This window comes from Bacillus rossius, chromosome 1 (assembly GCF_032445375.1).
Source record: "Bacillus rossius redtenbacheri isolate Brsri chromosome 1, Brsri_v3, whole genome shotgun sequence".
Taxonomy (NCBI): domain Eukaryota; kingdom Metazoa; phylum Arthropoda; class Insecta; order Phasmatodea; family Bacillidae; genus Bacillus; species Bacillus rossius.
The window spans coordinates 85,107,254-85,122,619 of record NC_086330.1 but is presented as its reverse complement, the minus strand read 5'-3'; the positions used below and the strand labels follow the sequence as shown (position 1 = coordinate 85,122,619).

Sequence of the window (15,366 nt, the reverse complement as noted above, 5' to 3'; positions counted from 1 at the left end):
CTTTGATATCATAAAATTACAGAAAAAAATATTTAAAAATAAAAATAAATTAATAAAAAATTTAAAATAAAAACAAAAAATACATAAAATTCTGGCTTGTACTAGAACTCTATCTTTGCTCAACAATGATAAGTTTACAAGCTAGCAGAATCTGTTTATTTATTTTTTGTTTTTATTTTAAATTTTTTATTAATTTATTTTTATTTTTAAATATTTTTTTCTGTAATTTTATGATATCAAAGAAAACGTGTGTCGTTTTTCTCTGTGTGCTCCTGATTATTCTTGCCAATATTATGATGGTTTTCTCCGTGTGCTCCTGATTATTCTTATCAATATTTTGATGATTAATCCGAGTGCTTGCGATCATTCCTGCGGTTTCGGTCAAAGGTCAAAGTCACACCCATCCAAGATGGCAGCCGTGACATCGCAATCCAATATGGCGGACCGTGAGAAATCTGAGAAGCACTAGCAGGAAGGACGAACTTCCTTCTCCTTGAAGACTATCGATGCCATTCTTCTTATGCGATCGATAGTGAACAACCCGCATCCCGCATAAAATAAATAAATATTATTTTACCTGCAAGCAAAACGTGACGTCATCTGATGTTGAAAAGCGGAACTGCTTGCAGCAAGTACCTTTGCATGAAATAAATTAACTCTCACCACTGAATAGTGCTATTGTAGTCAGTTAGAGACATAAAGTTTCGTAGCCATGCGGCCAATTAGTCATGCATTCTCGTAACCATGCGTTCTGGAAGCTTCGTAGTCCTATAGCCTCGCGATGACGTAACCTTGAAGACTTGCAATCGCATAGTCTCGTAACCTCATGGCTCGTAGTCTCTTAGTCATGATGTATTGGAGCCTCGTAGACTTGAAGCTACGTAAGCAAGTAGCTTTGTAATCTTATAACATAATGCTGATGGCGTAGATGTAGCAAAAGAGAAAATTCCATCGAAGACAGATGTGTCAATTGGAGCCTTGTAGACGAGTAGCTTCGTAGTCAAGAACTCATGCAAACTTGTATTCCTGTATCCACGCAGTCACGTAAACTCGTTTTCTAGAGGCTTCGTAGCTCTGTAGCCTCACAGTCTCGTAAACATGAAGATTCGTAGTCACGTAGTCTCGTAACCTCATGTCTCGTAGTCGCGTAGCCAGGATGTCTTGGGACCTCGTAGAATTGTAGCCTCGCAGTCTCGTAACCATGCGTTCTGGAAGCTTCGTAGTCCTATAGCCTCGCGATCACGTAACCTAGAAGACTCGCAATCGCATAGACTCGTAACCTCATGGCTCGTAGTCTCGTAGTCATGATGCATTGGAGGCTCGTAGACTTGAAGCTACGTAAGCAAGAGGCCTTGTAATCTTATAACATAATGCTGATGGAGCAGTTGGAGCAAAAGAGAAAATTCTGTCGAAGACAGATGCGGTAACTGGAGTCATGTAGACGAGTACCTTCGTAGTCAAGTACTCTTGCAGACTTGTAGTCCTGTATCCTCGCAGTCATGTAAACCTGTGTACTAGAAACTTCGTAGCTCTGTAGCCTCGCAAGCCATGTATAACTCGTAACCAGCTAGATCATTTTAGACTCGTAGCCATGTGGTCTCATAGTCTCTTAGACTCGAAGAATTCTAGCCTAATATATTTGGGGCCAAAAGACTTTTGGAACCAAAAGACTGTAGGTGTCAATGACTGATGGAGCCAATGAATATTGGAGTCAATGAATATTGGAGCCATTGAATATTGGAGCCAATGAATATTGGAGCCAATGAATATTGGAACCAATGAATATTGCAGTCAATGACAAATTAATGTGCTTCCTTATCGTCGATGGTGCTGCCTTTTCGTTGTCGGTGCTTCCAAATGTGCTTCCTTTTCGTTGGCGGTGCTGCCTTTTCTTTATCGGTGCTTCCAAATGTGCTTCCTTTTCGTGGGCGGTGCTGCCTTTTCTTTGCCGGTGCTTCCAAATGTGCTTCCTTTTCGTTGGCGGTGCGGCCTTTTCGTTGATGGTGCTTCCTTTTCGTTGTCGGTGCTTCCAAATGTGCTGTCTTTTCTTTGGCGGTGCTGCCTTTTCGTTGTCGGTGCTTCCAAATGTGCTTCCTTTTCGTTGGCGGTGCTGCCTTTTCTTTGTCGGTGCATCCAAATGTGCTTCCTTTTCGTTGGCGGTGCTGCCTTTTCTTTGTCGGTGCTTCCAAATGTGCTGACTTTTCGTTGTCGGTGCTGCCTTTTCGTTGTCGGTGCTTCCAAATGTGCTGCCTTTTCGTTGTCGGTGCTGCCTTTTCGTTGTCGGTGCTTCCAAATGTGCTGCCTTTTCGTTGTCGCTGCTGCCTTTTCGTTGTCGGTGCTTCCAAATGTGCTGCCTTTTCGTTGTCGGTGCTGCCTTTTCGTTGTCGGTGCTTCCAAATGTGCTGCCTTTTCGTTGGCGGTGCTGCCTTTTCTTTGTCGATGATTTCAAATGTGCTGCCTTTTCGTTGTCGGTGCTTCCAAATGTGCTGCCTTTTCGTTGTCGGTGCTGCCTTTTCGTTGTCGGTGCTTCCAAATGTGCTGCCTTTTCGTTGTCGCTGCTGCCTTTTCGTTGTCGGTGCTTCCAAATGTGCTGCCTTTTCGTTGTCGGTGCTGCCTTTTCGTTGTCGGTGCTTCCAAATGTGCTGCCTTTTCGTTGTCGGTGCTGCCTTTTCGTTGTCGGTGCTGCCTTTTCGTTGTCGGTGCTTCCAAATGTGCTGCCTTTTCGTTGTCGGTGCTTCCAAATGTGCTGCCTTTTCGTAGTCGGTGCTTCCAAATGTGTTGCCTTTTCGTTGATGGTGCTGCCTTTTCGTTGTCTATGCTTCCAAATGTGCTGCCTTTTCGTTGGCGGTGCTGCCTTTTCTTTGTCGGTGCTTCCAAATGTGCTGCCTTTTCGTTGTCGGTGCTTCCAAATGTGCTGCCTTTTCGTTGTCGCTGCTGCCTTTTCGTTGTCGGTGCTTCCAAATGTGCTGCCTTTTCGTTGTCGGTGCTGCCTTTTCGTTGTCGGTGCTTCCAAATGTGCTGCCTTTTCGTTGTCGGTGCTGCCTTTTCGTTGTCGGTGCTGCCTTTTCGTTGTCGGTGCTTCCAAATGTGCTGCCTTTTCGTTGTCGGTGCTTCCAAATGTGCTGCCTTTTCGTTGGTGGTGCTGCCTTTTCGTTGTCGGTGCTTCCAAATGTGCTGCCTTTTCGTAGTCGGTGCTTCCAAATGTGTTGCCTTTTCGTTGGTGGTGCTGTCTTTTCGTTGTTGGTGCTTCCTTTTTTGTTGATTGCGCGTAGTACAAAATGTAGTGATTGAATATTTACTAGTTTATCACCTCTTGGTGTTACTAAAATATTTTACAAGGTTACTTGGTCCTTTAGAATGTATAAAAATGTCACGATGGATTACGAAGGTCATGTGGTCCTGAAATGACTAGCCTATACGTCTGATAATGACATGACTCGGTCTCATGGACTGAAGGCAATTGATCTATATGTGTGGCTTTGTACATGAACGGCCTATATGTTATTCAGATTAATGAAAAATTAGACTTTCATAATAGGCTAATCGGCACTGATTTAATTCGTTGGTCCGGTATATTGACTTGAGTTGATTTTCGTAGAGTGAATGATTAATAAACTCCGCGAAAGGTAATGGAAAACAGAACCTAACATTTATTTAATAATTAGTTACAACTGTCTCTGGTCAAGAATCGAACCGTGGACAGGGATACATCGATTCGAATAGTAAGTTAATGAGTGATTTTTTTGATGAATTTTGGATTTTTTCCCGTTTTTCTAGCTACATTATTACATGATTTCAAGATGGCGTCCGAATTTCAAGATGGCGGTGGGCACCTCGGTAATAAATGATTACTGCACTGTAGCAGGTTAAAATAAAATTAACCAGATGTAAATGTACTCTATAATATGAGTACACACACAAGATGACGTACTCCAGCAGTTGGTCGCTCCTGGTAGCATGTACTGAACATTAAATGTCGGGTCCATGATGGTCGACAAGGACAAAGTAAAATGTCAAGGCCAAAGTCAAATTTAAAGGTCAAGGTCAAATTTCAAGGTGAAGGTCAAGTTTCAAGGTCAAGGTCAAATTTCAAGGTCAAGGTCTAATTTCAGGGTCAAGGTCAAATTTCAAGGTCAAGGTCAAATTTCAAGGTCAAGGTCAAATTTCAAGGTCAAGTTTAAATTTTAAGGTCAAGGTCAAATTTCAAGGTCGAGGTCAAATTTCAAGGTCGAGGTCAAATTTTAAGGTCAAGGTCAAATTTCAAGGTCAAGGTCAAATTTCAAGGTCAAGGTCAAATTTCAAGGTCAAGGTCAAATTTCAAGGTCAAGGTCAAATTTCAAGGTCAAGGTCAAATTTCAAGGTCAAGGTCAAGGTCAAAGGTGTGGTGACCAGATAATTATACTACATGGTATCGGCACACTCTAGCATACGAAAACAAGATGGCGGTCTCCAGCAGATGAAGACAAGATGGCGGACATGATGTCATACCAGTTGACGGTATATACTTTGGTATTGGTGGTGGTAGATCAGTCTAGGTAGCTTTCATGGAGGAAGGAACGACTGTTTACTCTCGTCGGGAATCGAACCAAGGACGTGCATCGATATAATCAAACAGAATTCAAATACGTTAATTTTTTGATGAATTTTGGAATTTTTTTCATTAAAATCGGATAATAAATAAAGATTTTCAAGATGGCGTCCGAATTTTAAGATGGCGGACATGATGTCATACTACCTGATGGTATATGTGCATTGACATAAGTGGTGGGGGTCAGTCTGCCTGCGTCCACTGTGAGGGTTGGATCGGTCGCCATTTTTATTTTTTTTTGCCTCTGTCGGGTTCGAACCGAGGACTCCGAACTCCGTGTCGTTTATGTAATTTTTTTATAAATAATTTATTAAATTTATATTAAGTGAATTTTTTTATAAATTTAAAAAAAATCGTTAAAATCGGATAATAAATAAAAAAGTTAAAGATGGCGGCCGTAACGAAAATTGCAACGGTGACGTCATAATTCAAAATGGCGGAAAACACATCACCGGAATTTTCGAGAACACACAATGACGTCATACAAAATGGCGGATTCAAGATGGACGCCGTGATATACTTGTCCCGTTACATTATGTCCCGTTACGCTGTGTCCCGTTACGCTGTGTCCCGTTACGCTGGCTGCACGCACGAAAAAGTGTCACGTTACGCTTATCCAAGATGGCCGCCGTGACGTCACAATCCAAGATGGCGGACCGACAATCTTCAATCCACAGCCAGAAGCCAGATCTCGGCGCCCCCAAACTATACTACTAACATTGCATTTAATAATGTACTACGTTCTTTGTAAGCCAAATTTTTTATATGAAACGTTAAAGAATTTTTATGGGCTATTGAGCACTACAGAATGGTTTTAAGTATATATACATATATCAGTAAATCTACAGATGTTTCTGTCTTGAGGTTCAACTCAACAGCCTCTTGTATACGTAAGCACTTTTAGCACTTCGTTAGCTGATTTCTCTCGGGAAAATCAGTTGAACTTTAGGTTACGTCACTCTAACACAAAATCATTATCATAAGCTTTCAATCTAATACATATTGTGAATTCATCAAAGTTATGCATTTTCCTGCAACCAATAAAACTTGCGAAACGTGCGAATCGAAAGGCATTAATAAAAATACGAAGAACTGTATAAAACCACGAAATACATTATTACAATGCATTCTTCAAGTAAGTGTCTTTGTGCTATGCACATAGTGGTCACGACTTCTTCTTGGTGTATCAGAGGACCCAGATGGGTGTTGTGGTGATCTCTACCTCCGAGCAGCAGGTGCAGCGCCTCTCAAAGACAGCGCAGAGAAACAGCCTGACAGCCGCTACCAGCGGCGTCACTCCGACACTGACCTGTTTGTCCCCGTGCTTGCACTCGGTTCGGTCGTACCACCAGCGGTTCTTCAGCTTCGTCAGCTCGCCGTTCTCGATGAGGGACAGCACAGCCAGGTTGATGGCATCCCTGCACAACACATCCTGTACAGTGGCGTCCTCGCAGTCTATAGCATAGGCGAACACGCGTGTTCGCTGGATGACGTATGAAAGCTCTTCGTCTACATGCCAGAGTGACTACAAGACGCAACCCTCGCGTTGGCAGAGAACTGACTCAAATACTTCTGTCCACCTGTAAATGCTGTGATAGAGTAATTAAAAAAAACTATTTTAATTGTTAATTTAAATAAAGACCCCATAATTGTATTTTATAGGCTTGTATACTTTATTTAAGAGAAACTTTCCTAATATTATGATACATAAAAATATTTATCCAAATCTCAAAATCAACGAATGAATATTTAGCCTATCAAAAAAAACTTATTCGAATGTTCTTATTACTTAACTGTTTCCATAACATTACTGATAATACTCTCTCGGTTTTTCAGCATGTCATCTAAGTATGGTTGCACTTAATTCTAGTATCTGAATGGTAAGTGCGTATTTATTCCTCATAGACGTACTTGTTCAAATTGTTTGCCTTCGCCATAGCGACACGTATGAGCTGCAGTCAATCAGCATGCTTCTCGCCCGACTTACACATAACACTTGACGCAATAGATTCAACTCGTGCAGTAAGTTGAACATCACCGTCAAACACAGATTTCATTTGTTCTGTTTGCAGTCAGTTCACTTTAAGATGAGGAGACATGTTCAGTTCGCTGCATGCACAGGAACGAGAAAGTGACCAGAAAATTACTGAGACGAGCTGAGTAAGGCGTATCAAACAATTAACAAAGCAACATTCAAACAGCGTGTGTTAAAGTCTCGACCATTAGCAGATTCGAACAGGTCACGACTTGTCGCGTGGCCTCCCTGGGAGACGGCAGGCTGCAACCCGCCTGGCAGATGTGCGGCGGGTGGCCTGGCAGGGGCTGCGTGCTGGTCCGCAGTGCTCCGGGCGAGGCTGTGCAGGTAATTAGTCCCCCGTCTTTGTCTGCACGAGTGTCTAGGAGTGCTCGCTAGAGAGAGAGAGAGAGAGCAGTGGAGAGGTTCCCGCTTCGCCCCCTCCCCAAACTTGTACCGTCTCCGCCAGCCTGTTCATATATATGCAAATTGCGAATGCGTAATGACCAACTTTTTTTTTTTTAATATTTGCCCAGTCTTTGATTGTGTATTGATCGTGTAAACAGACTCTCTTCCGCAGTCTCATCTGCCGTATGCTGAGAAGTGACTGTAAAAAGTGCTTGCTCGATGCTTGTCAAGTGCTGACGCAGCCATCTACCGTGTTCCCCGCCAGAAGTAGCGACTGCCCGCGGTGGGATAGTGATCACAGCTCTCTCGCCCGTCGCACTCGCAAGTCGCAATTCAGCGAGTCACAGTCCGTAACGATAGGCAGTTGGGACACAAAGTTGCCTTGGGCCAGGTGTTTTCTCGAGTTACTCCTTTCAGTTCTTTCCGTTCCTACTTGTCTCCTGTTTGACGGTATATTCTGGTTAGTCCCTTAACGAAGCTCACTTTTGGGATAAATAAATATGGAACCGGCACTTTGTTTACAGGAATATTAATTTATTACTAGCTTGTGTAATCATAAAACATATTAAATTTTAATAATTTTATAGCAATTACTGTTATTTTCGTGGCAGCTTCAAAGATTATTTTAACATATTTAGGTTCGCGGTTCCAATGGCCTCAGAATAAATTACCAACATCATGTGTAGCTTTATAAAAAATTCTGACTCTTAAGGAGACAGCGATAAGGGAGAATAACTGCAACGGAGGTAAGTGGCAGCAATTGCTTCCAGAAAAACAGTTTTTATATTTCTTCGTTATTCATGCGATAATATATATATTTTAAAAGTCTGTAAACATTAAACAAAAAATTCTTGAAGTTAAATAAAATAAAGTATTAAAGAAAGTAAAATTCTTTACAGGCTTAAGTTTGTTTGGTTTATTGCTTAATACTAAATAAGTTCGCATGTGCAGAGATTTAGCGGGAAGTTTTTCATTATAAAATATTTAAAGTTATCTTAACATAGTTTCGTAATAAATAGCAGCTAAGGAGCAATTATAATTCTTAGAAATTTCTCTAGTATATAAAACGTGTACACAATGTAGTGCGAACATTTATTTAAGGTTTTTTTATTATTACTGCTTACTTCATGAATTGTTTGTTAGATCTAAAAAATAAGCTTTGAGTTGTAAATTTTTATAATTTATTTACGTGCGTGGCTGCAACGTGCGTTGGAGTGAAATTTAACATGATAGAGGTATGATATTGTATAATAATGAGTGAAAATATGCGAGTGAACAGGTATTCGATTGGAATAATATGCAAGTGAGTAAGCACTGAGTATAAATGTATGCAAATATAAAACTACGCAATTATGCATATGCAAGTATTCGACTATCCAAGAGTAGTATATAAATGTTCCTTTAGGTACAGGTGTGTGGAGCCTGTGGAGCCTACCATCATATTGGTGTACAATATTCCTAAATATTAATCAAAAATTACTTAAAAACCTCAAAGTTTCTACAAATTTCCGTATATCGAGGAAAAATTCCTTTTTTATTCCCCAAAAAATGGCAGAGACATGAAATGACTCCATTATATCTTAAAAAAGCTCATGTGGTTTTGCAAAGGACTGATAAAACATTCATCAGAATCAAACAGTTGATTCTGCGTTAAGACATTTGTATACATAAAACATGGAAGGCATCATGAAATATATCACTGTCCTTTTAAAGTAACTGAGAACTTTGTGCTGTGTTAAAAATGTGTTTATCAAATGATATGTGTCAGTTTTTTAACCTAAAATTATGTTTGTGCACTGTCCAGGGATTGAACCTAGTACAGTAACTGAATTATTAAATTAATTAGTGATTTTTTGATGATTTTTGGAATTTTTCCCGAATTCCCAGCTAAATAATTACATATTTTCAATATAGCTGCCTAAGACGGTCGACAATATGGTGTACGCGACGTTAATAAATAATTACTCTACTTTAGTGGGTAAAAATTAAATCAATATGGCAGCAGTGCCCTTTAGCAGACGAAAAAAAGATGGCTGCTGACGGCAATACTAGCTTAAGTTATATCTGCTTTGTCATAAGTGGTGAGAGGCAGTCTGCCCATGCCTAGCGCTCTGCTATACAATTGCTGATTTCGTGTTTAGTGTGGAAAACTTACACCGCAGCACTGCAATTGGCCTGCGTGAGAGAGGCAGAAAAATAAAGCAAAACTTTGAACAACATTTGAGGCAGCCATGTTTTATTTTGAGGTTACGTGTTTATCGAGCATTTAAACGATATTTTTTGATTTGAGTATCAGTTTTAATTTGTGTGAATTGTATAAATGACTTCTAGATGCTTGAAGCCAAAATTTGAGTTGTGTATCTGGATGTAATTTTATTCCCGGGACAGTTGGACATGGATTTCCTATTTTTGAAGATGGCCAGGTTAACGAGTGGGTATAGAGAATTCCTAGCCTAAAATTTGTATGTGTAAGGAATCATGTAATTCACTAGATTTATTAATTCACAAGCGTTATTTGGTGTGTAGCACACATTTCAGCGATTTATGTCGAGGTTTAGGAACTAAAAGATTGAACAGAATCACTCCTCCAACTTAAATTTACCAAGTAATTATTTTTTAATAATGTATAACATATTCTTATTTGGCCTTTACTGCATTTACATTGTCAAAGATGCAATATGTTTTCAATTTATTTCTTTTTAATCTAATTTTTTTGACTATGCACAGTTGTGTGACAAAGATTTTTTTATAGCTTTTCACATTAGTTTCAAACTAAAAGGTACATATATTTTCAAGGCGTATAAAATTGTAGGCCCATTAGTTATTTAATTATGACCTTGTTTAGTATAATCAATTGAATTAATCACAGCATTAACGTATTATGATTTTGTTCCATGGTTTCAACATCACTGAATCAAATAGTTTTATTCAATATGAAGTTTAACTAATGTAAGTAATATGCCAAATATACTTATTGTAACTATTTTTAGTTTAATAGGTTTTGAAGAATGTGGTGCAGAAATATCTGTAGGGAAACATGCTGAAAAATGACCAATTCATCTGAGCAAGTTTCATTGTGAACTCCAAAAAAATTACTACAATTTTAGGTAAATACATTTGTGCAACTTATATTGATTAAATTGCCCTTGGGACCTAGTGTTGTAACACCAGATCAAATGTCAATGTGGCAATGGTTAATAACAATTTTCCAATTAAGAATAGACTGTTTGATAATACACAATTTACTATTCCACCTCGAAAGGTACATTATAGGCTAAAGTGCATAATATTAAGTATGCCGATCACAATGAGTGAAAAAAAAAACATAGGAATAAAATATTTTCTTATTTTAGGACCGCGACCTTAAAATAAGTAATATCCGAGTAGGGATTGTTTTTTTTTGTTTTGTTTTTTTTTATTTCCTGACAATGTTTCTGATAGTCTGTGAAAAGAGTGATCCAATATTCCCAATAGCTCACCGGCAGCTTACTGTTTTTTACATTTAATTAGATTAGCTTCATTTTTAAACCCCATAAAATGATGATTGGTTATATTAGGCAATCTACATATAAAGTATGCTTAAATAGAGTGGATGGTTAGTTAGGTAAAGTTAGCAACAATTTTATTTAATATTGCTGACCCAACCTGACCAAACTTTCATACTATTTTAAAGTATTTGAATGTAGTTAAACTAAACTGAGTAAAGTACACACTTTTTTTTCTAATGAAGCTAACCTAACCAACAGTTCATGCAATTTTTTTAATAAAGTTAATTTAACTTAACAATAATCTGTACTAATACACAAAATAAGGGGAAAATAATGTTTCTCATGTTCTAGGCGTAGTCTTGCAGAGTGAAATCAGTGAACTCGTTGCCAACAGCCTGTTATGACGTTACCACTAATCTTATTTATCGGCTGTAAAGAAGTGTAATATCAATAATTGTAATTAATGCCGGTTTCTTTGAAGTGTGAAAGCACATTTTTAACCTAATATATGCATAAACTGTGTATACATAAATGGATGAGAAATAAATCAATTGGTAATGTGTAAAAATACGCAAAAATTGCGCCAGCAAAGCATGTTACCAGCTGAAGCGTTACCCCTGGAACCCCAAGTTAGGCAACCACGGTAACGCTTCTCGAAGGATGGTTGCCTACATGCAGCCCCCTCGACCTTGTTCTCGTCACCGGAGCGCGTCGTCGTGACCTACACGAGCCAATCATGTCGCGCGACGCCCCGCTGTAATTGCCTCCCTTGTTTTTTCCCCTCGCGCGGCGGGGTTGTATCGACGACATTAGCCCCTCCCGCGGGGCTGCGATGACGTCACGGCTGCCTAATATCAGGGGTCGCGATCCCAAAAACCTGCCCGTGTTCGCGCCGGAAATCGCGCGCTGTTTAATTTCGTTTCCGGGGCCGTGTTCCGGCGCGGACAGGGATTACCGGGGCCTGTCCTGGCCATGATGAGGGGTGTCCACTGTCCGCGTCACGGTGAGGGATGTCCAGGCACTCGCCGGGCCACTGCTATGTGGTCTCGTGGCTCGCAGCTCAGACAATCAAGCGTATTTATCTTCTTTAAATGTTACCAATAACTTTCTATCGGCGCTCTAAAACAAACTGAATCTTACTTAATTTACTAGCGAGTCCAGGTGTTGCCAGGGAGTAGCTGCCGGCGGGCTCTTCGTGCAACGAGCAACACCGGGCGACTAGACGTCGGTGGGCGTTCGGTGCGACCAATATGGAGGCGAATAACCACCTACCTCCAGTAAGGGCAGGAAGCAAGGGAAGAGTATAAGGACAGGAGATGAGGGCAAAAGACAATTGCAGGATACAAGGGCATGAGACAATGGCAGGAGACAAGGGAAGGCGACCAGGGCAGGAAGCAAGGGAAGGAGACGAGGGCAGAAAGCAAGGGCAAGGGCATGAGAAAATGGCAGGAAACAATGGCCGGATACAAGGGCATGAGACAATGGCCGGATACAAGGGCATGAGACAATGGCATGATACACTGACAGGATACAAGGGAAGGAGAAGAGGGCAGGATATAAGGGCATGAGAAAAGGGCCGGAGTCAAGGGAAGGAGACGAGGGCAGGAAGCAAGGGTAGGAGACGAGGGCAGGAGAAGAGGGCATGAGAAAATGGCAGGAAACAATAGCAGGATATAAGGGCATGAGATAATGTATAATACAATGGCAGTACACAATGGAAGGAGAAGAGGGCAGGATACAAGGGCACGACATAATTGCATACATAACATAAAGGAAGGAGAAGAGGGTAGGATACAAGGGCACGACATAATTGCATAACATAAAGGCAGGAGAAGAGGGCAGGTTATAGGGGCAAGAGACAAGGGCAGGAGACAATGGAAGGGTACGAGGGCAGGAAGCAAGGGAAGGAGACGAGGGCAGGAAACAAGGGCATTAGACAAGGGCTTGAGACAACGGCTTGAGACAATGGCAGGAGACAAGGAAAGGAGAAGAGGACAGGATACAAGTGCAGACGACAGGAGCAGTACCTGAGTGGAGACCCCAGCGGCGTGGCGATGCCGAAGCCCTTGGCGTCCAGGTTCCTGCCCACCTTCATGGTGTCGCAGGGCTCGCGCTCGTTGATGTAGTCGTTCTTCGGCGACTCGATCAGCAGCGCATACTTGCCCTTGGACGTGCGCACGCGCCTGATTCCCTCGTCGTACGTGCGCACGAACACGTGCTTGCGCGAGTTCATGAACTCCCACATCTTGCTGTAGAGCGTGATCTGCGACCTCTGCAAGCAGTCACAGGCTGGCTATCTCCTCCACCTTCGTGCTATGTGATCAGTTCCTGCATGGATCCAGTGTGTGAAGATATCTATACTGAATACATCTTACTTTTTTGACATGCTAGCTAAGGCCCTTAGTTTTCAACGAATAAACAAAAATCCTATTAAACTATATTTTCTCAAACTCAAGTTTATATTTTACAAAACACAGGTCATGACAATATTTACGATAGAGTTTAAAATAGTAAAACAATAAATTTCATGGGTTTTTAAATCTACCAAAATTAATTAATAAGTAAGGACCTTGGAAATTTTTATATTTTCCTGAGCAATTGGTAATTAGGATTCCTAACATATATATTTTTTAAGGTGTCAGTAATAGAAAATACCTTCAGTAAGTTTATCATACAATTCAAAATTTAAACAAACTAAATGCACATTAAATAATTACAAATGTGGTATTACATATAAGCATGTTATAGGCTGGATCAGTATGGCTGAATAGAAGGAGAGTGAAGGGACCTTTAAGAAGTGAGGCAAAAGGTGGAAGGAACAAAAAGCTTGCTGGTAGGAAAGAAAGGTGTGCACCGGGGGAATCTCACCCTGAAGAAGTCCCAGGTGGCGCCGTGGTACAGCGTGCCGTACTGCACCTCGGTCTGCGAGGCCAGGTCCTCGGGAGAGTTGATGGGTGCCACCATGCGCTCAACAGTGAGGAAGGCCGCCAAGTTGGCCGTGTACGACGAGATAAGTATGAGCGTGAAGAACCACCACACGCTGCCCACTATCCGGCCTGAGATGGACCTGCGCATACACCTCTCTGTCATCTCAGCTCCTTCAACCCATATCTCCTCAAGAAAAACCACACCACACTGCCCAACATCCGGCCCCAGATAGACCTGTGAACAATCCCTTCCCTCATCTCAGCACCTTCAACATATTTATTGTATTCAAGTGCCTGTCTAGTACATACGTGAAGAACCACCACATGCTGCCCACTACCGTGCCTGAGATGTATCTCGGCACAAACCTCTTTCACATCCCAGTCCCATTAACCCACTTCTTCTTCACAACTTTATTTTTTGATTTTTACATCAGACACAACTTATATGCTACAACATAATTTGCATGTGTAGCTAGCTTTTGAGAACAGCTTTGTTTTTTTTATATATATATTGCTGACCTGACAGTTTTTTACGTTCTTCTTCGGCCATAGTTTCATGAGTGGCGTTGTTATGTTTTATCATGAAGTGTCGTGAGAGGTTTAATTCATTGAATACGGCTACAGCTTCATTGCAAATGAGGCACACAAAATGATCCTTAATAGGCGTGAAAGGGTATTTCTAAGTCCACTTATCTTTAAAAACATGACATTCTGAATCAACTTTGCGTTTTTTACTGCCCTTGTAACGATCAACAATTTCAAGGAAACACTACCAACAAAGAAAAACTATAGAAACACAAGCCCGACACACAGCCGCAGAGGTGACTTGACATGGACTACATGACTTTCCGAACTTAGCCGAGCAACGCCGTGCGCTTTGCAGGCCAGCCACTGTGAACACTGCCACGCGCATTGTACTCCACGTCGCCATGCTACCGATCTACAGACATCTACTACGGCATTACGCCTACGCGAGGTTGCGTGCCAACTCTGTTAATATTAGATGCGTTAATACATACTTAAAACGCAATGAGAAGAAAACCGTTATTCTATTCTAGCTGCGCTGAAAATACATTTTGTCCTATGTGTAATTGTAGGGGTTTTCAAAACCATGTCGCGGGCCAGATTGACTAGCCCGCGGGCTGTACTTTGCCCATGAATGGTTTAGATCAACCCCAGGGTAAATCGTTGAATAATAACTTTGATCCCTACTAATATTATAAATAGCTGCTGACCCGGCTTCGCACGGCTATACTAATGGAAAAAATTAAGCCATATCTCCCATTTACAGTAATGGTAAATAAAAAATTCAGTGAAAATTTATTACAATGCTGTATAATGTACCGGAGAGAAAATAAATAGCACTGATGGTTTCCCGACTCGTGCACGCAACGTACAACTGATGTACCCGTACTTCGCTACGGCAGTCTACAGGCAGATCACTCTTGCGCCGCTCATTATACATGCCCCTCCTTGTGGGTACGCCACTGCCGCGCGATGCCCGTTGCCATGGAGACGCAGAAGGCATGAACAATGCAAAATCCTGTTCTCATGCAGACAAAGTACCCACTGTTGCCTGGTTTTAACCACCCATGGGATCTAATTTTCGGAAAATGTCATCCTGCGTAACATCAGGAACATTACTGTGAAGTTTCAAGTCTGTAAAATATATATACTTGAAAAAAGGGCAATAAAAAAACAAATTAAACACAGAGAGAGGAAAAAAAACAATAGTTTAGGTTTGCGATTTAAAGTGATAAAAAGTATTTAAATACTAATTGAACTCTTATGAGGGTACTGATTGCTTCGTTGTTAATATCACAAGGGTGTTTTTTACTGACATGGAAAAATTAAGAATGATAAGGCATCTAGTGCGTGGCAACAATGTTAATATGCAATAGGAAATAAACTTCTAGCGCCTGCGGCATTGTCAACACACAC

General features: G+C 41.0%; 1 protein-coding gene across 1 annotated transcript in view; it reads right to left on the bottom strand.

The window, feature by feature from the left end:
- LOC134529297 (glutamate receptor 1-like) overlaps positions 1 to 15,366 on the bottom strand; it is a 224,119-nt gene that overhangs the window by 17,076 nt on the left and 191,677 nt on the right. Inside the window, exons 14-16 of the mRNA XM_063363208.1 lie at positions 13,367 to 13,565; positions 12,526 to 12,770; positions 5,898 to 6,006 (exon numbers count right to left, since the gene is read on the bottom strand). Coding sequence (XP_063219278.1) covers positions 5,898 to 6,006; positions 12,526 to 12,770; positions 13,367 to 13,565 — 553 coding nt within the window. The remainder of the gene's footprint in view (positions 1 to 5,897; positions 6,007 to 12,525; positions 12,771 to 13,366; positions 13,566 to 15,366) is intronic.